Source organism: Drosophila ficusphila, unplaced genomic scaffold, assembly GCF_018152265.1.
Source record: "Drosophila ficusphila isolate 14025-0441.05 unplaced genomic scaffold, ASM1815226v1 contig_106, whole genome shotgun sequence".
Taxonomy (NCBI): Eukaryota; Metazoa; Arthropoda; class Insecta; order Diptera; family Drosophilidae; genus Drosophila; species Drosophila ficusphila.
In genome coordinates, this window is record NW_025063993.1 from 1947575 (window position 1) to 1971729 (window position 24155).

Below are 24155 nucleotides of genomic sequence, written 5' to 3' on the forward strand. Positions count from 1 at the left end.
CTCTGATTGTGTGTGTGAGTGTGACTTGGTGTGTCTTGTGTCTGCTGGCCAGTTGGTGAAACTAATTTCCAATTGGCGACTGGCGAGCCAACGGAGGAATGTTTTCGTTTTAGTTTCCTTCCGCTGCCTTTGTAATTGTGCGCCTTGTTTTTGCCAGTTTGCCCGCTCTGGCTTTTCCCGGGCAAGAAGTTTAATTAATGTGCCAAACAAAGGTAAAAAGAGGCAGTGCAAAAAGTGGCCAGGTTGCTATGACAAAGGACAAAGCGGGCGAATCGAAAGCCAAAACTGTGGCAGCGATGTCGGTTGCTCATCGCTCCTAATTAGACCTAGTTGGGCTGCCAGCACGGCTGAAGGCGCTGGCATTCAACTGGAAGGGATGGGCTCGGGAGGGGCCATTAAAAAGTTGGCCGACAAGTGGGAAAACCTCAAAAACAGGATGGCCCATATAGAAAGGCGCGCCTCTGGCTGCAGCAAAGTTTCACTTTTTCTGCCAACGGGGCTAAAGTTTTGTCAGTGTGCGTGAGCGTGTGTGTGTGTGTGTGTGTGTGAGGCAAACTTTTAATAGTTTAGCGCAAAAAGTGTTTCCTTTTTATGTAGCTTGTTGTTTAAATGTTATTTTGATTGTTTCAACTTTGCATTCGCTCGGCTCGCTTCTGCCAACTCGTCACTAATCTTATTACAGCAGTTATCCTAAAATATATATGATTTGTATATATAGCGTGCGATTGCTCTCGATCGCTTCAATGGGGCTCCTCATCTCTCGCTCTCTTTCTCTTGGTATAAAAATTGTTTTCTTGCTATCGCTTCATGCTTCGCTTTATTTGTTTTTTATTTCGTTATTTTCTGTTTTGTATAAAATACTCACATTCACATTTACAACTACGAACCACGTAACTACTTATAGATGTATGGTATTGTATATATAGACTTTATAGTATAGTATCGTATGTGTATATATAAATTTACTTTATATTTATGTCGTATGTATATGGTATATTTTTACTACTTCGAGCAGATCTTGGCGGCGTCGTACATTGCTAAGTGTCATCTAACTGTCTATCCGTATCCGGATCCGGATCCGTATCCGTATGCAATTTATATAGAACCTAGTGAGACATCCAATCCTACGCCTAGAGCTGATCGAGAGTCGTATCTAATCACACACCCTGTATAATGCTCCAACTCCGCCCTCCGTTCGCCGTGGCCTACAATTCCGCATTGGTTTCCCGTCCGTTCTCCGTCCGCTTGAGTATATTTACAACTTAGGTCTAGAAAGTTATAGCCTATCGTGCTAAACGTAGAGATATTAGTAGAACGACAGCGAGTAAGAAAGAGAGGAGGCAACACTTTGAGTGTTCAGAGTATTAATGCTTCTTTTTCTTGATTCTTTTGTAGTTGAAGAGCAGGTAGATTTGCATTAGGTAACTGAATAGAACTTATAATTAAAGCGCGAGTGTATTAGAATAAGTCAACAAAAAGTGAAGGTATTTTCAAGTTGCAGTTGGATCAATTAGTTGTCAGCTTTTTCAACGACCAATACAGTTCTTCTTCGTTCTTGAAAAGCAATGAATCAGTTTTGTCTTTTCTGCAACCTGTCGTATATCAGCCTAAAATATTTATAAACTGTGGAGTACTTACGAGAATCATCGTAATATTATTTCAGAATCTCAATGGAAATCAAGTCTTGGTAACCGCCTTTTCCGCTAATTAATCCCCACTTTAGTCTTTTGCAAAACGAATTACTCCGTTAGCCAAGTCTTTTCTAAAATTTACGTTAAACTAAATCTTTTTCGTATCTGTCTCTCTCGATTCGCTTCTTAAATGGACGTATAAAGTTTATGCATGCTTGTGTCGTGTTTGTTTGTGTGATGAGTCAATGATTTTTCCGCTCGAACTTAGTTCCACTTAGTAGCTCTGACTAAACTTAACCGGGGGAGGGATGAAGGGCCTGATGCGCGTTCCTCCAGTTGCCACTTGATGCCGTTTCCCTTCTACGATTGTTTCTTGCAATGCCCAACAAAACCCATCAGACGCTCAAGCTTACGTAAGTCAGACCCTATAGTATATGTATACATAGATATCTAAATATAGGTGTGTGGTTTATATCCGTTATGGTAGAAGGAATGACTGCTCTAAATATTTGTAGTCATGGTGTATATCTATAATATCCGTATCTTTTACAATTTCGCATTTGTATATTTATAACGACAACAACAACTAATTATTGCTTTTCGGTTTTATCTCGACATTGTTTTGCCTGCCATTTTTTTTGCTTTTTGACATTTCTTTTTTTATATCTTTTTCAGCTTAGACTACTTAAAAAAATCGTTAATAATTTACTAAAACTCTAGAACAAAATCAACAAAAGTGTGGAGGTGTGGGAGGAGCTTAAACAAATGGGCGTCGGGGACCAGCAGGTGTTCCGGGGGAGGGGACGGGGAAAGCCGTTATACGCTAGCTTATTATGAATATTTCATGTTTTCCTCTTTCCGCCTTTTCATTCTTGCTGTGTTCGTATCTGTATCTGTATCTGTATCTGTATCTGTATCTGTATCTGTAACTGTAACTGTATCTGTAGTAGGATTAAGAGATGTCATTTGTAGTTAGAGAGCCGTAGTTGAGTTGCGTTTTTCAGTACTCTAGTTTTGTTTTACGCTGATTTCCATCTGTTCTCTAGCTGTACGGTTAGTTGAGTGTATTGAGACGGTGGTGCCTGTGCTTTCCGCTGCCGCTGCCGCTGCTGCTGCTGCTGCTGCCGCTTCTTCTGCCGCCGGGTCCCCCTCAGTCCCCTCACGTCCTGAGCATCAGGAGGAGCCACCAGGATGAGGCGCCCAGCCAGAGCAGGCAGCTGATGAACTGGCGGCCGCTGCCGCGGCTCAGCCCGTGGACGTCGGTCGCCGAGCTCCGACTGCTCCGCGCCGCTCCCTCGATGATGTTGTTGTTGTCCAGCTCGTGCAGCACCGGCAGCTCGCTGAGGTCGGAGGCGGGCGGCGGAGCGGTGCGCTCGGTGGGCGGGGCGAAGGGCCGCTTCGGCTTGCACCGCCGGTGCTTCTTGTAGGTCTTGGTCACATTTATGCTGTAGCCCTCGAGGAACTCGGAGCCCTGTGGGGCGATAAAAAAAAGGGGAAATGGCAAACATTAGCGGCTGCTGCTCAGGATCTGAATATAATAAATTGCGACATTAATTAAATTGTTCTCCTTTCCCGAAGCTTTTTCGGTTGCTGTCCTTTTGGGACGGGGCGAGCGAGGAAATTGAAAAGCTTATTTATGCCGTTGACAGTGCAACAAAAACGGAAAACAACGAAGGGCGACAAGAGCGGTGGTCTACAGCATACTCTTTCTAAGCCAATAAATGTGGGACTTAGTTTTGGCTACCAGGCTTAAATTCAACTACTTTAACTTGTTCAAAAAAGAAAGTGAATCTAACAAACTTGTTAAAGAAAAATGTTGTAATTACATTCTGTTTTAATGTGTTGTTTGCAAAATTTAAAGAATTCCCATTTACAAGAAGTTTTGTAAATTGAATAAAAAATATCCTTCACTAGAAATATCAAAACCCTAATCAAAAGCTCGTGAAAATAGTTCCAGCCAAAACATTCTACAAACAAGATACAAAAACAGATAGGGAAAACTGCGTCGAAGCTCAAGTGAAATCCTGGTACAATTGCAAAACAATGAAGCTCCAGAGCAGGTTTAACATTCAACCACCCGTCCCCTCCCCCGCTCCTCCCCCCCAAAGCGGTGTTTACTCCTGGAGTCCCCAGTGAAATCGTTGGCAGAATTTTGTGTTTTAATTACGCCGAATAAATTTGTGTTTATAAATAGGTGCGGGTCCTGGCGGGTGGATCCTGGGACTTGCGCTGCGGTCAAATATTTTATGCCCAGTCGAAAATCTAAATCTAGCGAATGTCTGCATTTGTGGGGGTCAGTGGTCGGTGGGCGGTTAGCGGTGGGCGGTGGGCGTGGCTGACTTCATAACGAGTGTTTACTAATAATATTATGCAAATCGCGCGACGGCCACGACGACGATGTTGTTGGTTGTTGAATTTTTGAAAAGGCATTTTGTGAACCGTTTTGGGGGCGATCCCAAAACGACCGAAAAAGCCGAATGGCATTTCGTGGAAGCCACCGAGTGCTTGACAGACGTATCCAGGTGTGGGTTGCCAAGAGTGTGCCTTGTTGCCACTGACAGACATTTTAATTGAAAAGGAATGTGTGTTTGTTTGTTCGCGGCGCCGCCGTTGTTTCCATGGCCATTCAGGTTGAACAGCATAAAGTGTGCAATTTTGTTTATGCATAAATTTGGGGCTTTAATGGATTGCTCTCTTCCCAGCCAGCCTCAATTTCCAGCTAGCTGCCCCACAGCTAGGTCGTAGATTCGCCGTGTCTGTGTGCGGAGATTGACATGCTAATTAGGTTGCTCGGCTTTCGCCTTTTTTACGGGTGTTTCTCTTTGGCGGCCCAAAAAAATATGCTACCATATTTTGTATTATGTTAATAAAGTCGACCCGAAATGAGAGCACATAAAGGAGTCGGTACTAAGTTCTCGATTGTGCTGAGCAACCAGCCTCGCCGGTCATAACTTTATATCAATCAATCAGTTTTCAGGGCATTTTCCCAGTTGGTTAGGCACTTGGCATTCGTGGAGCTGGGTGCCCAACCCCATTGCTCAGTGAGCCCCATCGGCTGGAGATCTTTTTGCGACCAGGAACTAGGCCTTCCGACTCACCGAGCCCGGGATCTGAGAGCTTTGGAAAACTAATCACAGACTTCTTCTGCTCCTTTGTCACCTTTTTGCCGCTGTATATTTTCCGCTACATTTAACTGCCGTTCACCTTTTGCCCAAACACACACCCTCGCAGAACTATGGGCTTTTTTCCCGGCTCGCTGCTAATTTGGGCGCTTCAAGGGTTTTCACAAATCCGATGGGCCTGTCCGTCAAGCGAGTGGCCAGAGGCGGGAGACGCCTCCGGGTGAGTTCTTCAATGAGTTATTGACTAAAGGACAGCTGCAAAAAACGACAGAGACTCGACTGAACCGAGCTGAAACGGCCAACAACATTTAACGCAATAGCACGGAAAATCGATGGCAATTCAAGCGTTGATAATTTCGCTCGAGAGCCTCGGCCGAAGTCAGAGTCAGAGCCACAAAGTGAACGGCGGCCAAGTCAGTGGCATAAAAATGGCAACAATTTCCAACTTAAGCAATTTCCCACAATTTCCACAGTGCAAAGTATTAAAGAAAGGCGGAGCAGAGAATGCCGGGGAATCATGCTCATATGGGAGCATTCAGTCAGTCGCTCTAAACCATTTTGGACGTGAATTAGGGCCAGCTGGCTGGGAATCGTCCTGCTCCTCGTTCGCCTCGCTGTGTGACCCATTAGAATGATCGTTGTCGAAGTCGTACGTGTGTTGGCCTGATATATGTGACTCAGCCAAAGGGAAGCCCACTTTCCACCTCCCACATCCCCACTTCCCACTATCCGCTATCCCCTTCTGCACTCCGCACTCTGCACTCCGGACTACGGACTGCGGACTACGGAATACGGACTACGGACACAGGACTGCCGTAAAGTGGCGCCTAACAAACTCGAACGAACGCTGCCCATGGCCGCAATGCAATTGATTGCACTTTATAACGTGCGGTTTCCGGTAGACATTACCCGCATTTTGCCCCAACCGATGGATGTGGGGCTGTGGGCTGGCCCTAATGTCTTTTCTGCTCCGACCCCGCCGCACCGCACCGCCTCGCCCCGCAAATGAATAAATGAGCACTTGTCTGGATCTGGATCTGGATCCCGCTCCTGTGTGCTGGAGCGAGTGGCACTCGGAGAGGGTGGGGCCGTCAAATGGCAGCAAGAAAAATTATCCCAGATATTGTCTAGCAATTTAGCTGATTAAGCTGATGGATGTAAAGCAGGGAAGCGAGAAAGCGGGATGGTGGGATGGTGGGATGGCGGGATGGCGGGACGAGCGGGAAAGCGGAAAGCAGGACGAGCGAAACGCTCCCTGCGATTAGGGCGAACGAGCGAGTAAGAAGGACGAGATTGAGATGCCCGGATAGATAAAAAGGGTTAATGCGATTTCAACTGTGACAGAGCGGACAAGGACAGGGACAGGGGACAGGGACAGGGACGGGATCCGCCATCTAGCCGCTCCTATGGCACAAATCGGGAGTTGGCTTTAACTTACCGGCACCACATGGTTCTTGGCTCCCCAGCAGATGGGCTTGAAGCTGCCCTTGCGAGTGGCCTCCTGGAACTCGCCAAATTGATTTTCCCAGTCGTAGGATATCAGACGTGCCTCCAGTGTCATTCCGGCCAATTCGGGCGGCGATGATATCAGCACGGGGTTCGAGTCGCTGCAAGATAAGACGGAATCGAGGGCGTTAGAGTCAAAGCGGGAAAGCTAAATAACATTATTAACTTTATTATTATTGTCAAATTTGATTAGGACTTAAAATTTATTACACTCGCAAGGCGAACTGAAGTCTGCCACCCCGAAAAGGCGCTTTGCCAGCAGATTTTCAACTTTTACCCCCAGAGCCAGGGTGGTCCTGATCCCGAAGGCCGAGGGATTCCTTACTCGGTAAGTCCTGGCAGATTTGCGCTCGGATTTTCGTCGGGGAAGGCGCGCGCCAACAAAAACTTGAGCTAATTAATCTTTTAGATTTTCATTTGTGACGCGTCAAATACGTTGTTACAATTTCGGTCTGCCAAAGCGAAATAAAAACCGCACACGAACCGGTCTCCGGGCCGGAGACCTCGGGGGAAGAAAACCTAACAAATGGGCCAAAAGTGTAAAACCTCAGCGCCAGGCAATCAGTGGCGTAGTCCGGGGGGTTGGAAACCCCGGCCGGAAGAGCCGAGGGAGATGACTAATGGATTGGCTCATGGAAGTCATTTCTGCGGCTCTGTTTGTTTGCTGATTATTCAATTGTGTCAATCCCGCTGCTCGGGGCCTTTCTCCCATAACAAATATGTATAATTTGGCTGTTTAATTTGATTTCTGTTTTTACTTAGAGTTCCCCATTTATCACGACTATTTCAAAGGCTTCCAGCCAAGTGGCTTTTTTCGACTCAGACCTGAACCGATTTATTGTCATTAGTTGCCATCAGATTGCTGCGATTTTACAAAAGAACGAGAGCTTCAGAAAGCTCAGAAAGCGAATTGAACACATTGATAAATGGAGCACTTGAGATTTTCCTTGTATCATTTATATTGTAAATTTAACAAAAAGCATTTTATTCTTTGCATTAAAATGTTATTCCTTTTGTTCCTAAAAATATTTCTGCTTATTCAAGGTAGTTTTACATGACTAGCTGAAACTAAAACTTTTTAACAGACAAAACTTCCTTGGAGACTTAATGGATTTTTTGTAATTCCCTTTGGACCATAATCCATACGGATTTTTCAACCCCTCTGCACACTACACCACTGGCTAGGATGTTGTGCAATATAAATTCCTTCTATATATTCATCTCATCTCATTCATTCCCTCCATTCATTCATTTCGCTTCGTTTCGTTTCGTTTGGTTGCTTTGGTTGGCTCAGCGCTGTCTGCCCCTCGACGTGTCCGCCGCCCTTACAATTAGGCTAATTAATTTTGTTCTTTGCCGGGCATTACGAAAAATGTTGCTTTAATTTCATAGAGCCCACACACATTTATAGCCAGCCAGAGGAGAGCGGCGAGCAACGCACATTTCTTTGTGCCCTCCTGCGAGTTGTTTTTGGCGGCTGGCAGAATCCTTTGGAAGCCGCAAACAAATCTCTTTTAATTAATTTATGATTCCACTCAATCCGCATCGAGGGTTGTGTCTGCGATAGTCCTCTCCGCCAGGAGAAGGGAGCAGGGTGGCAGGGTGGCGGGGGGAGGGTTGACTCCTGTGGTGAGGAAATCCAGTGGTGGAGGCGGGAAGGGACGGGGGAGGGGAGAGGGTGGAAGTGCCGCTGCAACAACCGCAACAATTTGCGGCTGGAAACACGAAAAATATTAATGTCTGCGGATTGATTGCAAAACCGCCCCTCCCACTCCCCCTCCCCCAGTCCGTCCGACCGCTCTAATGGCGCTGGCCACTTGTGCGAGTCCTCCCGCATGTCCGTGTCCGTATCGGTGTCCGTGCGGCCCGGATCCATGTCCTGCGTCCCGCAACAATAATAATATAAAATAATATATGGCCCTGCCCGACTCCGTCCATCTGTTTTGCGGATGTGCAGTGCACTTGAAAACCATATTGGAAGTGACTTTTTGGTAAAAGAAAATTATGTAGCTAGAACAAAGATGAGTTCGCTTTTCAGACTTTTTCGTTTGCAAACTTATAACAAATTGAAATAAACAGATGGAATTAAGAAAGGAATAGAGAGATCAATAGGGATCATATTCATAGATTGACTTGAAGATTAGATTTGTTATTATTATATTCTTCAACTATTTGTTTAAGGAGAGATCCTCGTTTTATCATAAGCGTTTTTCGCAGTTCTCAGCCAACATATTATTTAGTTTTGTATCCTGAAGATGCATCCCATTGAATGAGCTACTTTCTTCCAGTGTATCTGCATTGCATCTCCCTTTTACATTTGGTGTTTTGCGGTTCATTGGTTGTGGGGAGGGGGGGAGAAACTGGAGGAGGGGTGGGAGGTCCGCCTGCTAATATATCCGGCCTGCATGACCGTAACCGAAGCCACCGTGACCTCCCACACACATATAATAAATATAAATGCAGTGGAAACTCACACAGATGTCGGTAATGTAAAAACGGGATAACGGGATGTAGCCCCGCCCACCACTCACCACTCAGCACTCAGCCCTCAGCCCTCAGCCCTCGAACGCCCCGCCGAGCGGCATCAATCGCCGGCGTTTTAGCCTTATCGCCATTGACTTCATTGGCACTCAGTATAATTAAAATGATGGCCCAGCAGCAACAGGAATGCTGCCAACTAGCCGGCAGCCACATTCGGCAGGACAAAGGATCCCCAACTCTGCTGGGTGGGATTGGATCTGGGGGCGGGGGACTCGGAGTCCCTGGCTTGGCATTGTTGATTATAAAATCTAATGGCACATCACAATGCCAGTCCCGAAATGCATTTCGAGCGGAACCAGCTTTGGGCCACGGCCATGGACTCCAGCCGCAACTCCGGCTCCTGCTGCACTTCTTGCCCCAATCCACATGCCCGTCTCCATCTCCATTCCAACCCCCTCCCCTTCCCCATCCCCATCTCCACTCCCCCTCCACTTCCACTTCCACTCGCAGCTCCAACTGCAATGCGCTTTGCAACGGGCTTATTTATGTAGCGTTATGACGACGACGCAGTTCCGCAAGGAGGCGGAGCAGGGGGCGTGGCACAGGAACAGTAGCTCCTGCGGAGGCAAGTGCGTGTTTGTGTGCATTTATGACCTCCTGTTCGCATCGGGCAGAATTCAATTTTGAAGCCGAGTGCAATTGCAATTGGCATAACGACCGAATGACCGTTCCTGATGACAAATGAAAACTAAAGCGGGCGGACTTTAAGTGGGTGGGGCGGATAATGGATATCTGATAAATCCAGCTATTAAAATCTAGCAAAGAAAAATGAAGCACAAACCATGTCGGCTTTGAATCAAAGCTAAATGAAAATAGAGATTCGGAAAAAAGCAATAGCAACAAATATCAGTTTCCTACTATATACCAATTTAGATATTTTTTCGTTTTAGCTGTTAATTTTTATAAAACTACCGCTTTGTGTGGTTGTTTCGCTGGAAAATAAGCTTAGTTATAGCAAGCTTAAATTCAGCTCTCCGTAATAAATACAATTAGTGAGCAATGAAATTCTAAATAAATTCATAAAAGTTCAGAAACAAGGAGCCCATCTGATGAATTTGACTCTCAAAGAGCGCGTAATAAAGTTACAAAGCCTTTTAAACCTAAACAAGATTTTTTTGGCCTTGATATTAATTAACTCAGCAACTTTTGCGCGGCTCGAGAGAACAAACTTGACGAGATGAGGAAGAGCTGTGGAGAAAAAGGAAACATCCCGCAGGATAATTGCGATGAGCCACGCAAGGAGTATCGATAACAAAGAGCGAACGGAGCCGAAAGACCGAAAAATTCCGTGTGTGCGGCCAAGTCATCCGATATGCAAAGATGAAGGAGAAGTCATAAAGTAATAAAGGATATCATGGGCCTTAATGAGGCTCCCTTTTGGGAAGAGGAAACCGGGCACAAAGAGGATATCTATATCACTCAGCCCCAAACAATTAACGAAAGCTGCGACCCAACGGCGAGCACTATAAAATGAAGCCAATTTGCGTAGCTCAACAAACAGAAAACGCCAATAAACAAAGGCATTCGGTGGAGGGGGAGGGAGGGGTTGGGCGGTAAAACAACAACAACAACGGAGAACGCGAACGGGAGTGGAAATGCACACAACTTGAATAATTACTTTGATTTTAATGCCGGCACCAGATCCAGGCCAGTGGTGAGCAGACACAAGCGCACGTACAATTAAAATTAATTTCAGTGGCCATGGCAAGTGCGTAAATTGTGAAAACCACTATCACATTATTTTTTCTGGCTTTCCTTTCCTTTTTTTCCCCCGTTGCGTTCGCTTCGTTTTGTTTTGCTCTCGAAAAAGAGCACCCGAAATGGTCGTCGGGCCGCACGGAAAAATCAGGCTGCAAAACCCCAAAACGTAAAACGTAAATTAAGCCAATAACGGGGCAATCGGGCCCGGGCAACGATTCAGCGATTCAGGATTCAGGACTCAGGCTCTGGCTCTGGCCAAAGGACTCCTCGCGACTCGCGGGGAATGAACCGTGTGCGAGTATGTGGCAGCGAGAAGGTGGCCGATTGGGCGCATGATCAATGAAGCTCCGCGATTCCGCAGGTGCACCGCAAGAAAACGAAGGGATGATTAAAACTTATATTTGCACAGTTCTTAAGAAGAGTTGCTCATGTAACATGAACAAATGTCAAAAAGTAATATTAGGCACTCTTTAGTTTATAAGGGAAATGTACTATAATATATTCAAGACCTAAATAACTGCAATTACCTTCAAAAAATACACTTTCATGAGTAGCAAGAAAAAACACTCATTGTAGCAAAGGAAGTTTACGTTTAAGTCCATTGAGTGAATTTTCACATCTGTATCCCAACTTATAGATTCACTAGCCAACCTCCGGGATCGTTTTTCTCTGTGCCGCACTGCATTCCCCAGCCAGCCGATGTCCTGCCGCCCGCGCCTGCACCGTGCCACAAACGAAATGCAGAACACCCCCGCAGTCGCCCCTCCCAGGATGCATTGTGTGCTTTATGTCCTTGGGCCCCGACGCACGCTAACGACTTCAATGAGTTTTGCATGATGACGACGACAAGGACGACAACGTGGTCCATCCCTCCGAAGGGCGCCCCATAACTCTTCCCCTGTCCCTTCCCCTTCCCCTTCCCGATCCCTTTCCCCAACCTGTTCCATCATCACCACTCCGGTTATTGTGTCGCATCTCGATGCGAGTGATTGTGTGTGGGTGGGTCGGTTGGTGGATGGGTTTCTGGTGTGTGTTGGTCAATTGAGCCACAGTTGAACTGCAAACAGTTTCGGAAACCCCTGGCTACACTCGCCGAAAATCTGTGCGTATCAAATTAAATTGAATTTCAACCACAATAAGCATCGGGGTGCGGAGCGGCTGATTGGGAGGACACCGGCCGGCATTTGCAAGTGGCTTATAATTACATTAGTTGCAGACCAATTGAGCCCGGCTTGGCCCTCCGATGCCGCTGGCTACGACCTGTGTGCGTCATTAGCTTATCATTCGGCGTGGCATGCCAAATCGGACCGAGCCACCGGTTGTACGTTGTATATCTGTCCCCTGTTGTGCGGACCGGGGGATAAAAACCATCAATATGATGTAAGCATTTCAATTGAGTGCTGAGTGTATTTTAATAACTGTTTTGATGATAGGAGACCTCACTTTGTGTAAACTAATTTCGTAAAATGGAACCAACAGAATATGTTTGCGACGGTCTCCTGCTGGTGTTTCGATTACCCGCTAACGGCAATTTAAACGGATTTAAAAGTTTAGAGAGCACAAGGGCGACTGAATAACTGAACCTCATACATATACGCATTCCCCCCTGCAACTGCCAAACGATGTTATTGTTCCGCCCGTGCTCGCTTTCCATCGTTGTTTAATTAAACCTGAAGCGAACAACATGCGGTACCTGCGGGCGATCTAGACATAGAACAAATAGGAGCCGCAGTCCCCGTCACGCCCCACCGCTCCACCGCCCACTTGGAGCTGGTCTGTTGCACTTCCATCACCTCGAGTTCCCCGCCCTCCGAATTCGTTCGCTTTCGATGTTGTCGTTTGGGTTTTCATTATGAATTTTAATCCTCATATCGCATTCGCACTTTCGGTTGCAGGAGCTCCAGGCCCCGGATACGGACACGGACACGGACTCAGACCCCCGGAATTGGACCCCCGGACCCCCGGACTCGGAGCCAGACCCGGATCCAGGACTCAGGCCCGTAGCCGGACATTAAGCGCTACAAAATTGCAGTGGCCATAATAACTGACCGACAACAATAACAAGAAGAGCAACAATGCGGGGCGGACGGAAGGGGGCATTGTATTAAACAAACAACAACAAGCGCGTGAAACAACAACGGCAACAATAACAGCAGCGGAGATGGCCCGAAACATGGCCTGAACCCGAACCCGAACCCTCCTCCCTTTCTTCTTTGGCCACTGCCACGGCCATAACGACGGACAATTGCAAATGACTTTATCAATTCATGTCGATTTCGGGTACACGCAGTACAGTTCAGATGTCGTCGGCCGGAGGGGATTTACAAGGACGGTGTTCTGGGGTCCGAGAGTCCATGAAGTGGACATTGTCTGGGCAAAAAGCCGATGCATGTGAGATGGGCCTGCGCTCCACAATCACTTACAGCAGAAAGTTGTAAGCGGACAAAGCCATTGGATGGTTGTGGCACGAAATGCGGAGCAACACGATGGGATCTGCCGGATAGGTGCATTGAATTTATTGGGCTTCGAAGATTCCTGCTAGAAGTGATTAGGACTCCTCTTAGATCGAAAGCCAATCAGGCCGCAAGCACCCAACTAACACTTTTAACGACTGCTTTTCATACCAACGTAATCCCAATCTCCTTCTCCTCTAACTCATTTACGTGGCCATCTTTTACGCTCCTTACCTTTTGGCCCTGGCCAACCGTAATCCATTTATGCCGTTTGCTTTGATTTGCGGCCGAGAGCCACGGTCTGCCGCAGAAAATTATCTTTGATTCGGATGATTCGATTCCATTCGATTCGATTCGATTCTGACCTGGCCCGTGTCAATAGGAAGTGATTAATAGGGCGTGCCAAGTTGGGGCGAGGACTCCGGCTTAATTCCGACTAATTTTCAGCGGGCGCTTAAATACAATATTTATGGGGTGTACTGATTTATCCTAGACCCACCGCCATTGAGGAGTCAAGTGCAGGGCGGCGGGGTGAAAGGACCCTGAAAGGACTCTGAATGGACCCGCAATGACGGCTGAGTGAGGGCTCCTGCTCGCTGTTTATTTAGCACTTGACGGTAATAGAAATCAATATTTTCTAAATAAAAGCGAGGCGGCCCCGGCGAGGTTGTGGCTGCTGTCTCGTAATTTATTTTTCCACATTCACAATTCTCAATTAGAGCAGAGCCGGGTGCAGTGCTCAGTTCATTTTCCGATTGTTTGTTAGGCAAATACTTCAGAATTGAGAATACCCGAGTGCGGCAACGAGGACCCGACCTCTGGTCCCTCCATCCTCCATCCTCCCTTCCCGCCACTTCGCATCCTGCGCTCTCTTTGGCTGCCACTGCGAGTTCGTTAGGTGATTTGGTTATGCAACAACATCATTAAATCACCAATTACTTTAGTCAACAGAGGAATAAACCGAATTTCCTTATACACAAGCCGGGTCCCGACAACGTCGAGTGGGCGGAATGGAGAGCTCGGGGATTCGCCCAGGACGAGTGGGAGGCGAGCGGTGAGTGGTGAGCGGACGAGGGGCGCTACAAAGGATCCAAATTGAATGTGAATGGCGAGTAAATTGATTGGAAGAGTACGCTGCTTTTCTTCAGCATCTCGGCGATTAATTATTTTCGAGTGCACGTATTTGTACCTTTTGAGCACACATTTGAGCGGAGCTTGCATAACATACCTCCTTCAAGGTTCCACTGAGCCCCCTCTGATCGATAAGTCCTCGGCCCAAAAGAGTCCGATTTCTTCTTGGACCGCCCACGCTCCCCCGATACGTATTCTTATTCGAAATGTGTCAATTTTCATTAGCCCGGATCGGCATCCGGATCCGGAATGCGCCCCGCCCACCCAGTTCTCCCAATTCTCCCAGTTATCCCATGCAACTTTGATGGGCAGGGAAATAAGGTACTTACGTTGCCAGTTGCTCGATGCCGAGCGAGTGCAACACTGTGGGCAGACTCGGCAGTGAGTGACACGTTGTCAGCTTCTTCTGGCGCGGATAGTAGAGTGTCAGCACCGTGCAGCTTTCTTCCTTCATGGTGAGTCCGCCTGAAAGGAGGGAGAAATCGGCAATCAGACGAAATGCATAAGAAATGCAGCTGTGAAAAACAAAAGCAGGATATCCCCGAGCCCCGTTCCCGTTCCCGTTCCCGTTCCCATTCCCGTTTCCATTTCCATTTCCATTCCCCCAGGATGCAAGGAGTGTCGCCGAGAGTGGGGGACAACTTCCTGGCTGGCTGGCCAGGTGAGTCCTCCCCCGGTCCTCGCTCGTCCTTCGGTTGTCCTGGCTCGCAACAAAGGAAAGAATTAAGCGGCCGCTGCAGTTGGCAGCACAGTAAAGCAGCCGAGGCGCCATCATAATAATATTGCGAGGCGGAGACAGCCTGATGCTGATGTTTCTGAACAGAAGCGTCGCCCATTTGCTGCCTGTGTGGGCATTTCTTTATTTCTTTATTTGCGCTCCAGTCGCCGCTTTATTTTTCCGGGCCCACGCCTCGCTGACTTGCTCCGTGTAATTCTGTACGGTGCAACCTCGTTACGTTTCGTCTATTAAGTCTCTGTGTGTCTCTATTGAGAGTTGTCACCCGGCTCGCAATTCCCACTCCCAGTCGATGAACCCGCCCACTCTTTGAATTGTGTAGATTGTGTTTGAATTTGTGCAAGCAAGCAGGAAAGTCAAATTTACGCTAGGTGCTGATTTGTTCCACGCTTCGGGGAAAATAATGGGGCTGCAGTGAAAGACTTTACATAAAAGTACACTATAACTCAACAGCGTAATGTTTGAAAAAAGTATTGATAAGATCTTCCTGTTCCATTGCAAACTAGCAAAGTCTGCGAAATAACTACCTAATTTGAAGGGTTCTTTTCCTACAAAATAGTATGAATGGATCAGAGACTATTCCATTACACCTGAGTCTTGACCAGCCAAATGGAGAGCTTTTCATCTACTTCCTCGCATTGAATTGAATTCCTGCTGCCCCACAATGCATTTCTCCATCCTTCAAAATCAGTTCTTTCCATTATCGTTGTCTGTTGTGTCAGCTTCACATTTCGCCGTCTTCCACTATTCCAATCTCATTAATAACAACCTCTATCCAGACTCCCCGCCCTGCTGCACCGCACTGTCCATTTCGCAGCAGTCCTGAGCAGCTGTCACAACAGGAGCAGCACTCCCCGTCCCGCTCTAACACCTGCCAGCCGTCCCGTTCCGTTCGTCCTCCGTCCGTGAGCTAAGTGAAATGTTTCTCTGTCTTGGTTTATGTATTTTACAATGACGTGGCAGCTCTGTCTTCGCCGGCAGGACCCACCTGCTCCCCATCCACTTCCACTTGCACTTGCACATCATCCTCGTCCTCCCTTCGAAGGCAGCGCCTTTGTCTTGGGCCTTCGTGTGCAACGGTTCGTCCTGGCTGTCGCATATCGTTTGGCTGATTTAAATGTGTCATAACGACGATTGCTCACCGTGCCACTGCCTGTTTACACAACTCCCCCTGATGGCGCCCCCCTCCTACTGCCATCGGCAATTTCGTAGAGCTTCTCGCTCAAGACAATGTTGGCTTGGTCCTCGCCCCCCCGCGATTTACAGAGTTTTTGCAATCTTTATGGCTGTTTGGGTCGGGTGCGCTTTCTTTAGAGGAGAGCAGCACAGCACAGCACAGCACAGCGCAGCACATGCTCGTATATCCCCAGTATATATTTACTCCCGAGCACTTACCGAGGGTAATTGCCTTTCGTGACGAACTGTCATAAATGCATTCGGCGATGAGTCTATCCCCGGGCAGGGAATGCACCGATTGTGGCAAACGTCGAAAGTCCTGATAGGCAACATCTATATTGCTGTCGTGTGCGATTGGCGGCAGCTCCTCGGTCTGTCGAATCTGGAGGGGGGAGAAGGTTAAGGAAAGCAGAAAGCAGAAGTTAGCTCATTAGCATGGCATTCGAATGCGGTGTCCTGGGGACATCAAGGGCACTCACCTGGCGCAGCTTAACCTCCTTGCCGATCTGGTGGGTGCGCATCATCACGGCGAATATGTTGATGCCCTGCTGGGGGAAGGCGAACCCCGTGCAGTCCTCCATGCACTGGCCCTCCGAAACGACCCGCTTCTGGCCGGGCGGTATGATGTGTCGCCAGTTGGGGTCCATTCCTGCGAACAGCGGAATTCGGTTCGGTTCGGTTAAGTTCGGTTGCGTTTCAAAAACGTTTCAGTGCTTTTAATTAACGGTTCGAAAGAGGAGAACGGAGCGAGGAGCGAGGAGGGGCTTGGCTAAAAGCTGCCGCGGTTAACGTGGAATGTGGAAACCCAACCTCGTTATCATCGCTCATCAGTGACTCTGCGCCGCCCACAACCACCCGTCTGCACTCGACACTCTATTTAACTTTGAACGCTGATTTTTTAATTCGATTTGTCGCAGAACGTGTAATTACATTTTAATTGCTGCTTTTGATGTTTTAACAACTTTGTCAATGCATCGCCGCCACCTACCCACCTACCCACCCACACATCAATTAGAGCCCTTCCTCTCTCTCAAGAAATTCTTCGCAAATCAAATTTTGCATTTTTCATTTTTGGGAGCGCGATTCGTCGCTGTTGTGCTCGCCCCTCGCCGGCTCAATTAGTTAAATGTTGTGGAATACTGCTCATACACAGTGCCCCGCAAGGACTTCCCCTCCCCACCCACCTTTCCACCCCCCGGATGAGCCCCCGCCGCTCCCCACACTCAATTAGGGCCGCGTGTCGCCTGCCATGCTGAAAAAATATTTGAAATTCATGTGCTACATATAAATTTTCCGCTCCTTCGCTGTTTGGCATTTCAATTGTTGTGCTTGGGAGCAGGAGGGGATGGGGTATTTCATGGTGGACGGGCGGAGGGGGAGGGGTTATAGTATGCCAATCAAAATACTCGCGGGAAATACTTGGCATTGCTGGAGGAGCCCATTTCTGAATTCAGCTGGCAATTGATTTCCATTTTTGCGTTCCGCGATGTTCTCCTACTGTGTCGGTCTCGTAAATCTGAGCTTAAATGTTGTTTAAATGCTTCATCCCCGCAATCAAGTTGATTACAACAATATCCTATCGGCCGGAACTTTTAATGATACCCTCGCTTAACACTGATTTTTAAACTGATTTCCCCGCCGAGATTTGATCAACTTCTCTCATAAGAGAAGCCAATTAACGAACAGCGTCCTTTTAAATATTGAATACGCCAATTTAAGATTAGTTTCCAATTGCATTAATTATTTTTTCATTGGATTTTCCATTTGTTTTTACAGCTTTCGACCGCTGATGCCGACCTACTTTCCTTCTGCTCCGTTTTCCGATCTGGCTCATCCCCTTTAATCCCATTGAACCCACGTAAAAATATTAACTTTAAAACCTTTGCATAAAATATCCATTTGGCCGCTGGATGTGTTTTCCTCTTTGCAATTTAACAACCTCAACGGCCAGAATATTACGTAATGAATTGAATTTAACGCCCGCTGCTGGCGCAGTTGGGAAAGTCGGCTTTATGTCCATATCCCTAACTATGCTATATGCACACACACCTATGTATTGGAATACATGTAAATTTGCTTTGCATATTTGTTGGCGGAGATTATTTCTATTAATTTTCATAGGCGCCGCCGAATGGGTTTTCGGCTTTGTCGTGTAGCAGGGAATCAATTTTCAATTACCAAAAACTGTTTAACTATGCCGTGATGGCTTTAAAAAGTTTTCACCGAGTTCGGCCACCCAAAGCCCTCTGGCTCCTATTTTTTGGTCATTTTACAAAACGTCACGCGAGCAGAATCAATCAATCTAGAATGCCACGCGCGGCAGGACTTTATGATACTAAAATTCTCTATCATCAATTTAATTGAAAATTGCGATTCATGCGAGCTCCCCAGCGTGGAGCTCCCGTTTAAGAAGTTTTCCCGTCTTCTTGGGGACATTTCGATGCGAGCGGCAAAAGTTTTGCGGCCGTCCTTTAATTGATTTCCATTAACTTCCAATTCGATCAGTCCATTTGAATATTATCAAAGCGCACAGAGAGCTCCCGCTGTGAAATGGATGGGCATCCGAGTTTCAAATTCGTTCGGATTCATTTCACTTCCATTCCCGTCTCTATTCCTCTTATTGCGCGCTGCAAATTTCCATTCATTAAATCAAAATTCAATATTGGCCATGCGAAGCATGACGAAATTCGCTGGCATGGCCGAAAGGGGCGGGGTTGGGCTCTATTTCTATTTGATTTGGCCCAACCAGCCCGCTCGCAATTCATAACTACACATATTTCCCAAATCGATATTTAACGCTGCCGTCCAGAGTTGGCGGGGTTTTCGGCAGTTGCATGTTGACAGCCAGCACACGGCAAATGGCAGAATGCAAAAATGTCCGATTGCAACTTTTCTAATTATTTTAAATGGCAATTTGTGTCAAAGCGTCAGTTCACTCACTTTATGTCCCGAAAAGAGGGACTTCCGCTAGCAGCAAAACAATTTGATTAGCGTCCGTGGGAGAAATAGATATCAGCAATATATTTGTATATATTTCGACGCCGCAACTGCTGACTGAAACTTGCCCCGAAATAAAGCTGATAAAAATGTTTTTGGGTCAGATAAACTCATGGTGTGAACTTTAAACTGGATTCTGATTCCGTTTTATTCTAAACCCAGTGTAGTGTGAATTTTTTCAGGAGTATTTATGAAGCACTTCTACACATTTTGAGAGATTGAATGGTATTATTGTTTATAGTTCCATATAGCTCAATGAATAAAATCATGAATAAAAACTCTAAATGGATGTGTTTGAACCAGCAGTTAGAAGTCAATTGTAAAGTGCTGTAAGTAATGGGGTGAGAATTTCTAAATTTGAGAGTTAACTTGACACCCTCTGCTGGTTATCAACGCTCACTCATTTTTCGACGGGCTTTGAGCTGCAGATTACAATCCCCGAGCAGGCTTAACGTGTCCCAACCTCATTTGTTTCGCCCCATCTCCCATCCTCGAGCTTCCATCTCCAAGGTGCCATAAAAATTCGCCAAGCCGCAACATTAATCACAGATTCGCTGCATACACCAGGGCGCTATATCAATAACCAATTAAATTGAAATTAAATTTCGCCACAGCGCGAGCGAGACAGACGACCGGGGGAGAGAGAGGGACGGAAACAGAGCGGAAACGTAGCAATTTCGCAGCTACTTATGCGTGTGGATCCGAGAGCTTTGGCTTTAGCCCCCTCCCCGATTCCTTGCGATCCGTAATTCAATTTATAGCAAACCAGGAGAAAATTGTAGCCAACATTTTATTTTTCGCTATGGCTTTCCCATTTTTTATTTATTGACTTGCGTTGCCCCTGCGAATGTGTTTTTGTGCGTGGTATGCGTTAAATTCCAATTAAATATTTCAATGGCAAAAGCCGTCTGCCGCCCCTAAGACCCACCGAATCGGATCCCCTCCCACCGCCTACCTCCCATCTCCCATCTCCTCTCTCATTCTCTCCCCCCGAATTCGCCCTGGAATATTCCGAAATGATTCTCTGTTTTCGGCTTCCCCAAATTGTATTTTTCTATCAAGATGTATTAATCCACTTCTCTTTCTGTTTTTCGCTTTACTTCGGCGCTCTACTCCGGAAGTTTTGGCAACACCTACTCAAAAAAAAGATGGCAGAAGTGTAAGTAGACGAAGTTCTACCAACAGTCCGTCCATTCCCCCCATTCTCCACACTCCCCCAACCACCTTCTTATTTAGCGCTTTGGCCATGTCTCTCTGTGCGGTTGGGGAAAAGTTATATTGGTTTGCGTGACTCTCAACAAAAGTGAAATAACAATTGCAACAACAACAGCAAGGACAGGCCCGTGGGAGGTCCCTTCCGCCCCCTTCGCCAACCGCCCAGAAATGCCAAAAACAAACAGAAGAAACAACCCAGCACGGCCAAAAGGAAAAACAGAAATAAATTCTAAAGTGAAATTAGTATTTTAGTTATCCTCTGCCTGCTCACGAAGCACACAATGAATATAAAAAAATTGAGTACCTGAAGAATTTTCAGGTGGTTTATTCGGGTCGTGGCTGGATTTCGAGGGGTGGTGCAACGGAGTGTGGCTGAGAAGTACTCAAAAAGCGCTTACACTTCGGCGGGGGGAACTCGATAAGGAGGGGCACGGAAAGGTGCCAGTAAATTGCTGTTTTGCGGGTTTTTCCAATCGGGAAATGGTTGGGGGTCGGAAGTATTCGCCTAGTGGATGAGCTACAAAAAATATGATAATTGGAGGAAAAACCCAGGGGAAATGGCTTCACTGAACGCCACGCAGATTGGCTAATGAAGAATGTTTGAGCAATCAAGGTGGCACAGCCAAAAGTATTTGTGTAATTTAAGTTTTTGTTCACTATTACCGATAAACGAATACCTTAAAACTTATTAGTTTTTAACTTGGCTTCAACATTTAACAGTTATTTAGCAGTTTGTATTCAAATATTCTTAGCTGTCCTTGCATTTGTTTTACGAATTCATCGAGTAACCCTCGCTGCAGCTATTCACACACAATGAACTGTTACTGGCAGCACCTAACCTTTGGCTTTTTGAATTATTTAGTTGCTGGCTGGAAAGTTTCAGCTTTCCGATTTGTTTTCCACTACAGCCACATGCCAAGTCCTTCGAGTTGTTTGATTTGGATGCGTGTATGTCCATGTCCAGCGGACGCCAAATTTAAAATTAAAATCTATTTGTAAGCAATTGGAGCAGCGGAAAGCCACTCCATTGTCTGACAGGCGTGCTCGCATTAAAATTGTGGCGATATGAACTTTCGTGGTGGATAAAAGGTGGTTAAATTGCTGTCTGGCTGCTCCTTCCCGGGATTTATCTCCTTTGTTTGCTGTTATGGCTGTTATGCTGTTCTGCAGACACAGTCCGTTCACACAGATGCGAACACCCACACTGGAGCGCTGCTAAACCGCATTTGGACAAGCCGGGCGAAGTCATAAGCTTTTGTTTTACTAGCCCCACCAATGCGGTCGGTCCTGGCACTCCCCCTTCAGCCCCCCATCCGTGGTCGCCTAGTCCACTCGGCAATCTCATAAATTGCATGACATGAGTTGCATATGCATGTATAGAAAGTCATTCCTCGCCGCCTGCCGCCCGCCGCATAAAATATACAAAAGGGCAGCAGTTGGCCCCACGGCTGCAGTTTGCGCATATGCATATGGGCAATGGGCGATGGGCAACCCTTTGTTTGGTGTTCGGGTGTTCGGGGGGATATACTTACCGATTGACAGAATGCCGGCATCGTTGGGCCGCAGGACGTGCGTGAAGTAGATTTTCAAACCCGAATTATCCGCCATTTGGCGGGCGTGCAATTGGGCGAAGTCGGGCTTCAAGTTGTTGTAATGGGTCTCCATCAAGTAGTATTTCGCCTGTCGCGACTCGATCGGGTAGCCGGCCTCGTGTGGATACGTAAAGCCCTGCGAAAGAAGAGCCAAAAAAATGACAGCCAGCAGCAAACAGCGGAAAAAGGACACAAGGATATGAGGACGGGGACACGGAGACAAGGAGACGGAGACGGGTCGGGAAATATGTTGAGTGTTTGTTTTTATACTCGCACATGAGTGCATATATATACTCGTAAGTGGGGGCCGGGCTGGGCGGAAGTGGGTGCCATGGCCATGTGCAATTTAAATGCAGCCATCGGAGGAGTCCGTCCTCCCCCTCCAACTCCCCCTCCAGCACAGCCCGCCCATTGCCATTCAATTGCATTGCCGAACGCCCCTGGCGAACAGCAGCCATAACATGCCACTGCATTATGGCGCTCTTCTGATGAAATTATGAAAACCTGCCCTGAGTCGTCGGAGCTGCTCCAAAAACAAAAACAAGCTCCTGGCGGAGAGGTCAGGGGCCAATAGGGCCAAGGTATTTACTTTTTCCGAATACTCTGCCGGAAATGGCAGTGTGCGATCTCAGGGCGAGTGAGTTGAAGGACTCACGTTCCAGCGGTTTGTACTGAATTTGCAATTTCTCCTTGAAATGTTATTATTTGGAGATGGAATGATTGAGAGATGTTCTTCTCGAATCTTTTATAAGGAACGTAATCTGAAATTGGTTTTCGTTACTTCATAGAATATCCAAAAACTTGGTTAATTTGGGAAATAGCTTTTATATTTAAACATGGATGTTAAGTAAAATTGGATAGAATTATAGATTTTGAGCTATTGAAGTGTTATCTTTTCCTAGGGAAATTAGTAATTCGTTTAGGCTTTTTTTTGCATTGGCTTCTCAGACGCCTTTTTTCGTGTTGAAAGGAAGCATTTGCGAAGGTTAAATTAATATTGCATGCTTATGGTTATGACGGAAATGGACGGGGTTATGGGGGCTTCGGGGGCTTAGGGGGTGAGGGAATGGGGGTCATGGGGCCGGAGATTGCGATACCGCTCTCGGATGCTCTGCTTACCTCGCTGCCGCGCGACCAGGAGGCCACGATGGCGTTGCACGCCAGCGGAATGGAGCGGGCGCCCATGCAGTGGCGTCCCTGCTCGCGGGCCATCTCCTCCAGCTCGGCGTGGGCTCCCTGGCACTCGTGCAGCGTTATGTGCTGCAAGTAGTGCACGCTGGACGATGAATCATAAATCGGCTCGTACTGCCAGCCATGAAAAGAAAATGAGCCGGGGGACGGCGGATGGGAGACAACGGTTAGTGAGATGGCATTGTGGAAAGACGAGGCGCGCGAGACGGGAATAAATTTTTAATGTTTCAATTTGGTTATGCCGAGGCCAGGAGACACCGACAGGCCGGAATGCAGAGACCGGCAGACAAAGGCGGACTGCCGGAGCGCGTCACTGCACTTGGCCTTAATTATGCATTGTATTTAATATCGTTTAGTCCTGCACCCAGGCAAAAAGTGTCCGGTGCTCCGACCTAGGCATATCCTTTCCAAAGGGTAACAACTGCCTAAGTTGGGCTTAAGCTTATGCTACTGAGAAGATTAAGTAGGTTTTCAGATTGGAAATTGTATTTATATTATTATTACTTTATTTACTACTTTATGATGAACGATTTTAATTCAAATAGAGATTTCGTTATTAATATTCAAAATTCTTTTAATTATAAAAAATAATTAAGCAGGTGTATTAATTTTAAATTAATCTGTACTAAAATATCCATGTAAATGGTAATTTTAAAGCTTGTTATTTATAAAGCAGATCTCTAATAAAAGATTATCGATTTACAGGGTATCTGGGTTTTGGCTTACCCGGATCAGGTGGTGCTTGCGATTGATGTCCTCCAGCTTGAACATCTTGCACCAGAAGAGCGGCAGGTCGCCGGCGGGCAGCTCCACGTCCTCGTTGCGCAGCTCGAGGACTCGCACGCGCTCGTCGTGCGTGGGCGAGGGCATCGGCAGCTGGGCGCGCTGCATGAGCACCATGGGGCGGTAGGGGCGGAAGGCGTGGCCCGGATCCGGAAGGGTGCCCGGGCGCACCGAGCCGTGCGGCGGATCCTGGCCGTGGTACATGTACAGCAGGCGCATCGTGTCGTTCTGCAATGGAAGAGCGGAGCGGAGCGAATGATGGCGGGTTCAAAAATGAGAAATGTGTAAAAAATTAGTTGCCGGTGGCGGTGGTCAAGGTGGTTCTGGTCCGTGGCGATGGCGTTATAATGGCGTTGCAACAACCCAGCAACAGCGGCAAT

At 47.0% G+C, this 24155-nt stretch overlaps 1 protein-coding gene across 2 annotated transcripts in view; it reads right to left on the reverse strand.

Annotated features, from left to right (window-relative positions):
* Positions 1–789: 789 nt before the first annotated feature.
* Positions 790–24155, reverse strand: part of LOC108093570 (MOXD1 homolog 2) — a 114761-nt gene continuing 91395 nt past the window's right edge. For both annotated transcript variants that reach the window (XM_017193665.1, XM_017193666.2), the window contains exons 4-11: positions 23719–24003; positions 22921–23106; positions 21742–21937; positions 16477–16646; positions 16217–16379; positions 14415–14550; positions 6192–6360; positions 790–3102 (exon numbers count right to left, since the gene is read on the reverse strand). In XM_017193665.1, the coding sequence (XP_017049154.1) occupies positions 2791–3102; positions 6192–6360; positions 14415–14550; positions 16217–16379; positions 16477–16646; positions 21742–21937; positions 22921–23106; positions 23719–24003 (1617 nt within the window). In that variant the 3' untranslated portion in view covers positions 790–2790. The remainder of the gene's footprint in view (positions 3103–6191; positions 6361–14414; positions 14551–16216; positions 16380–16476; positions 16647–21741; positions 21938–22920; positions 23107–23718; positions 24004–24155) is intronic.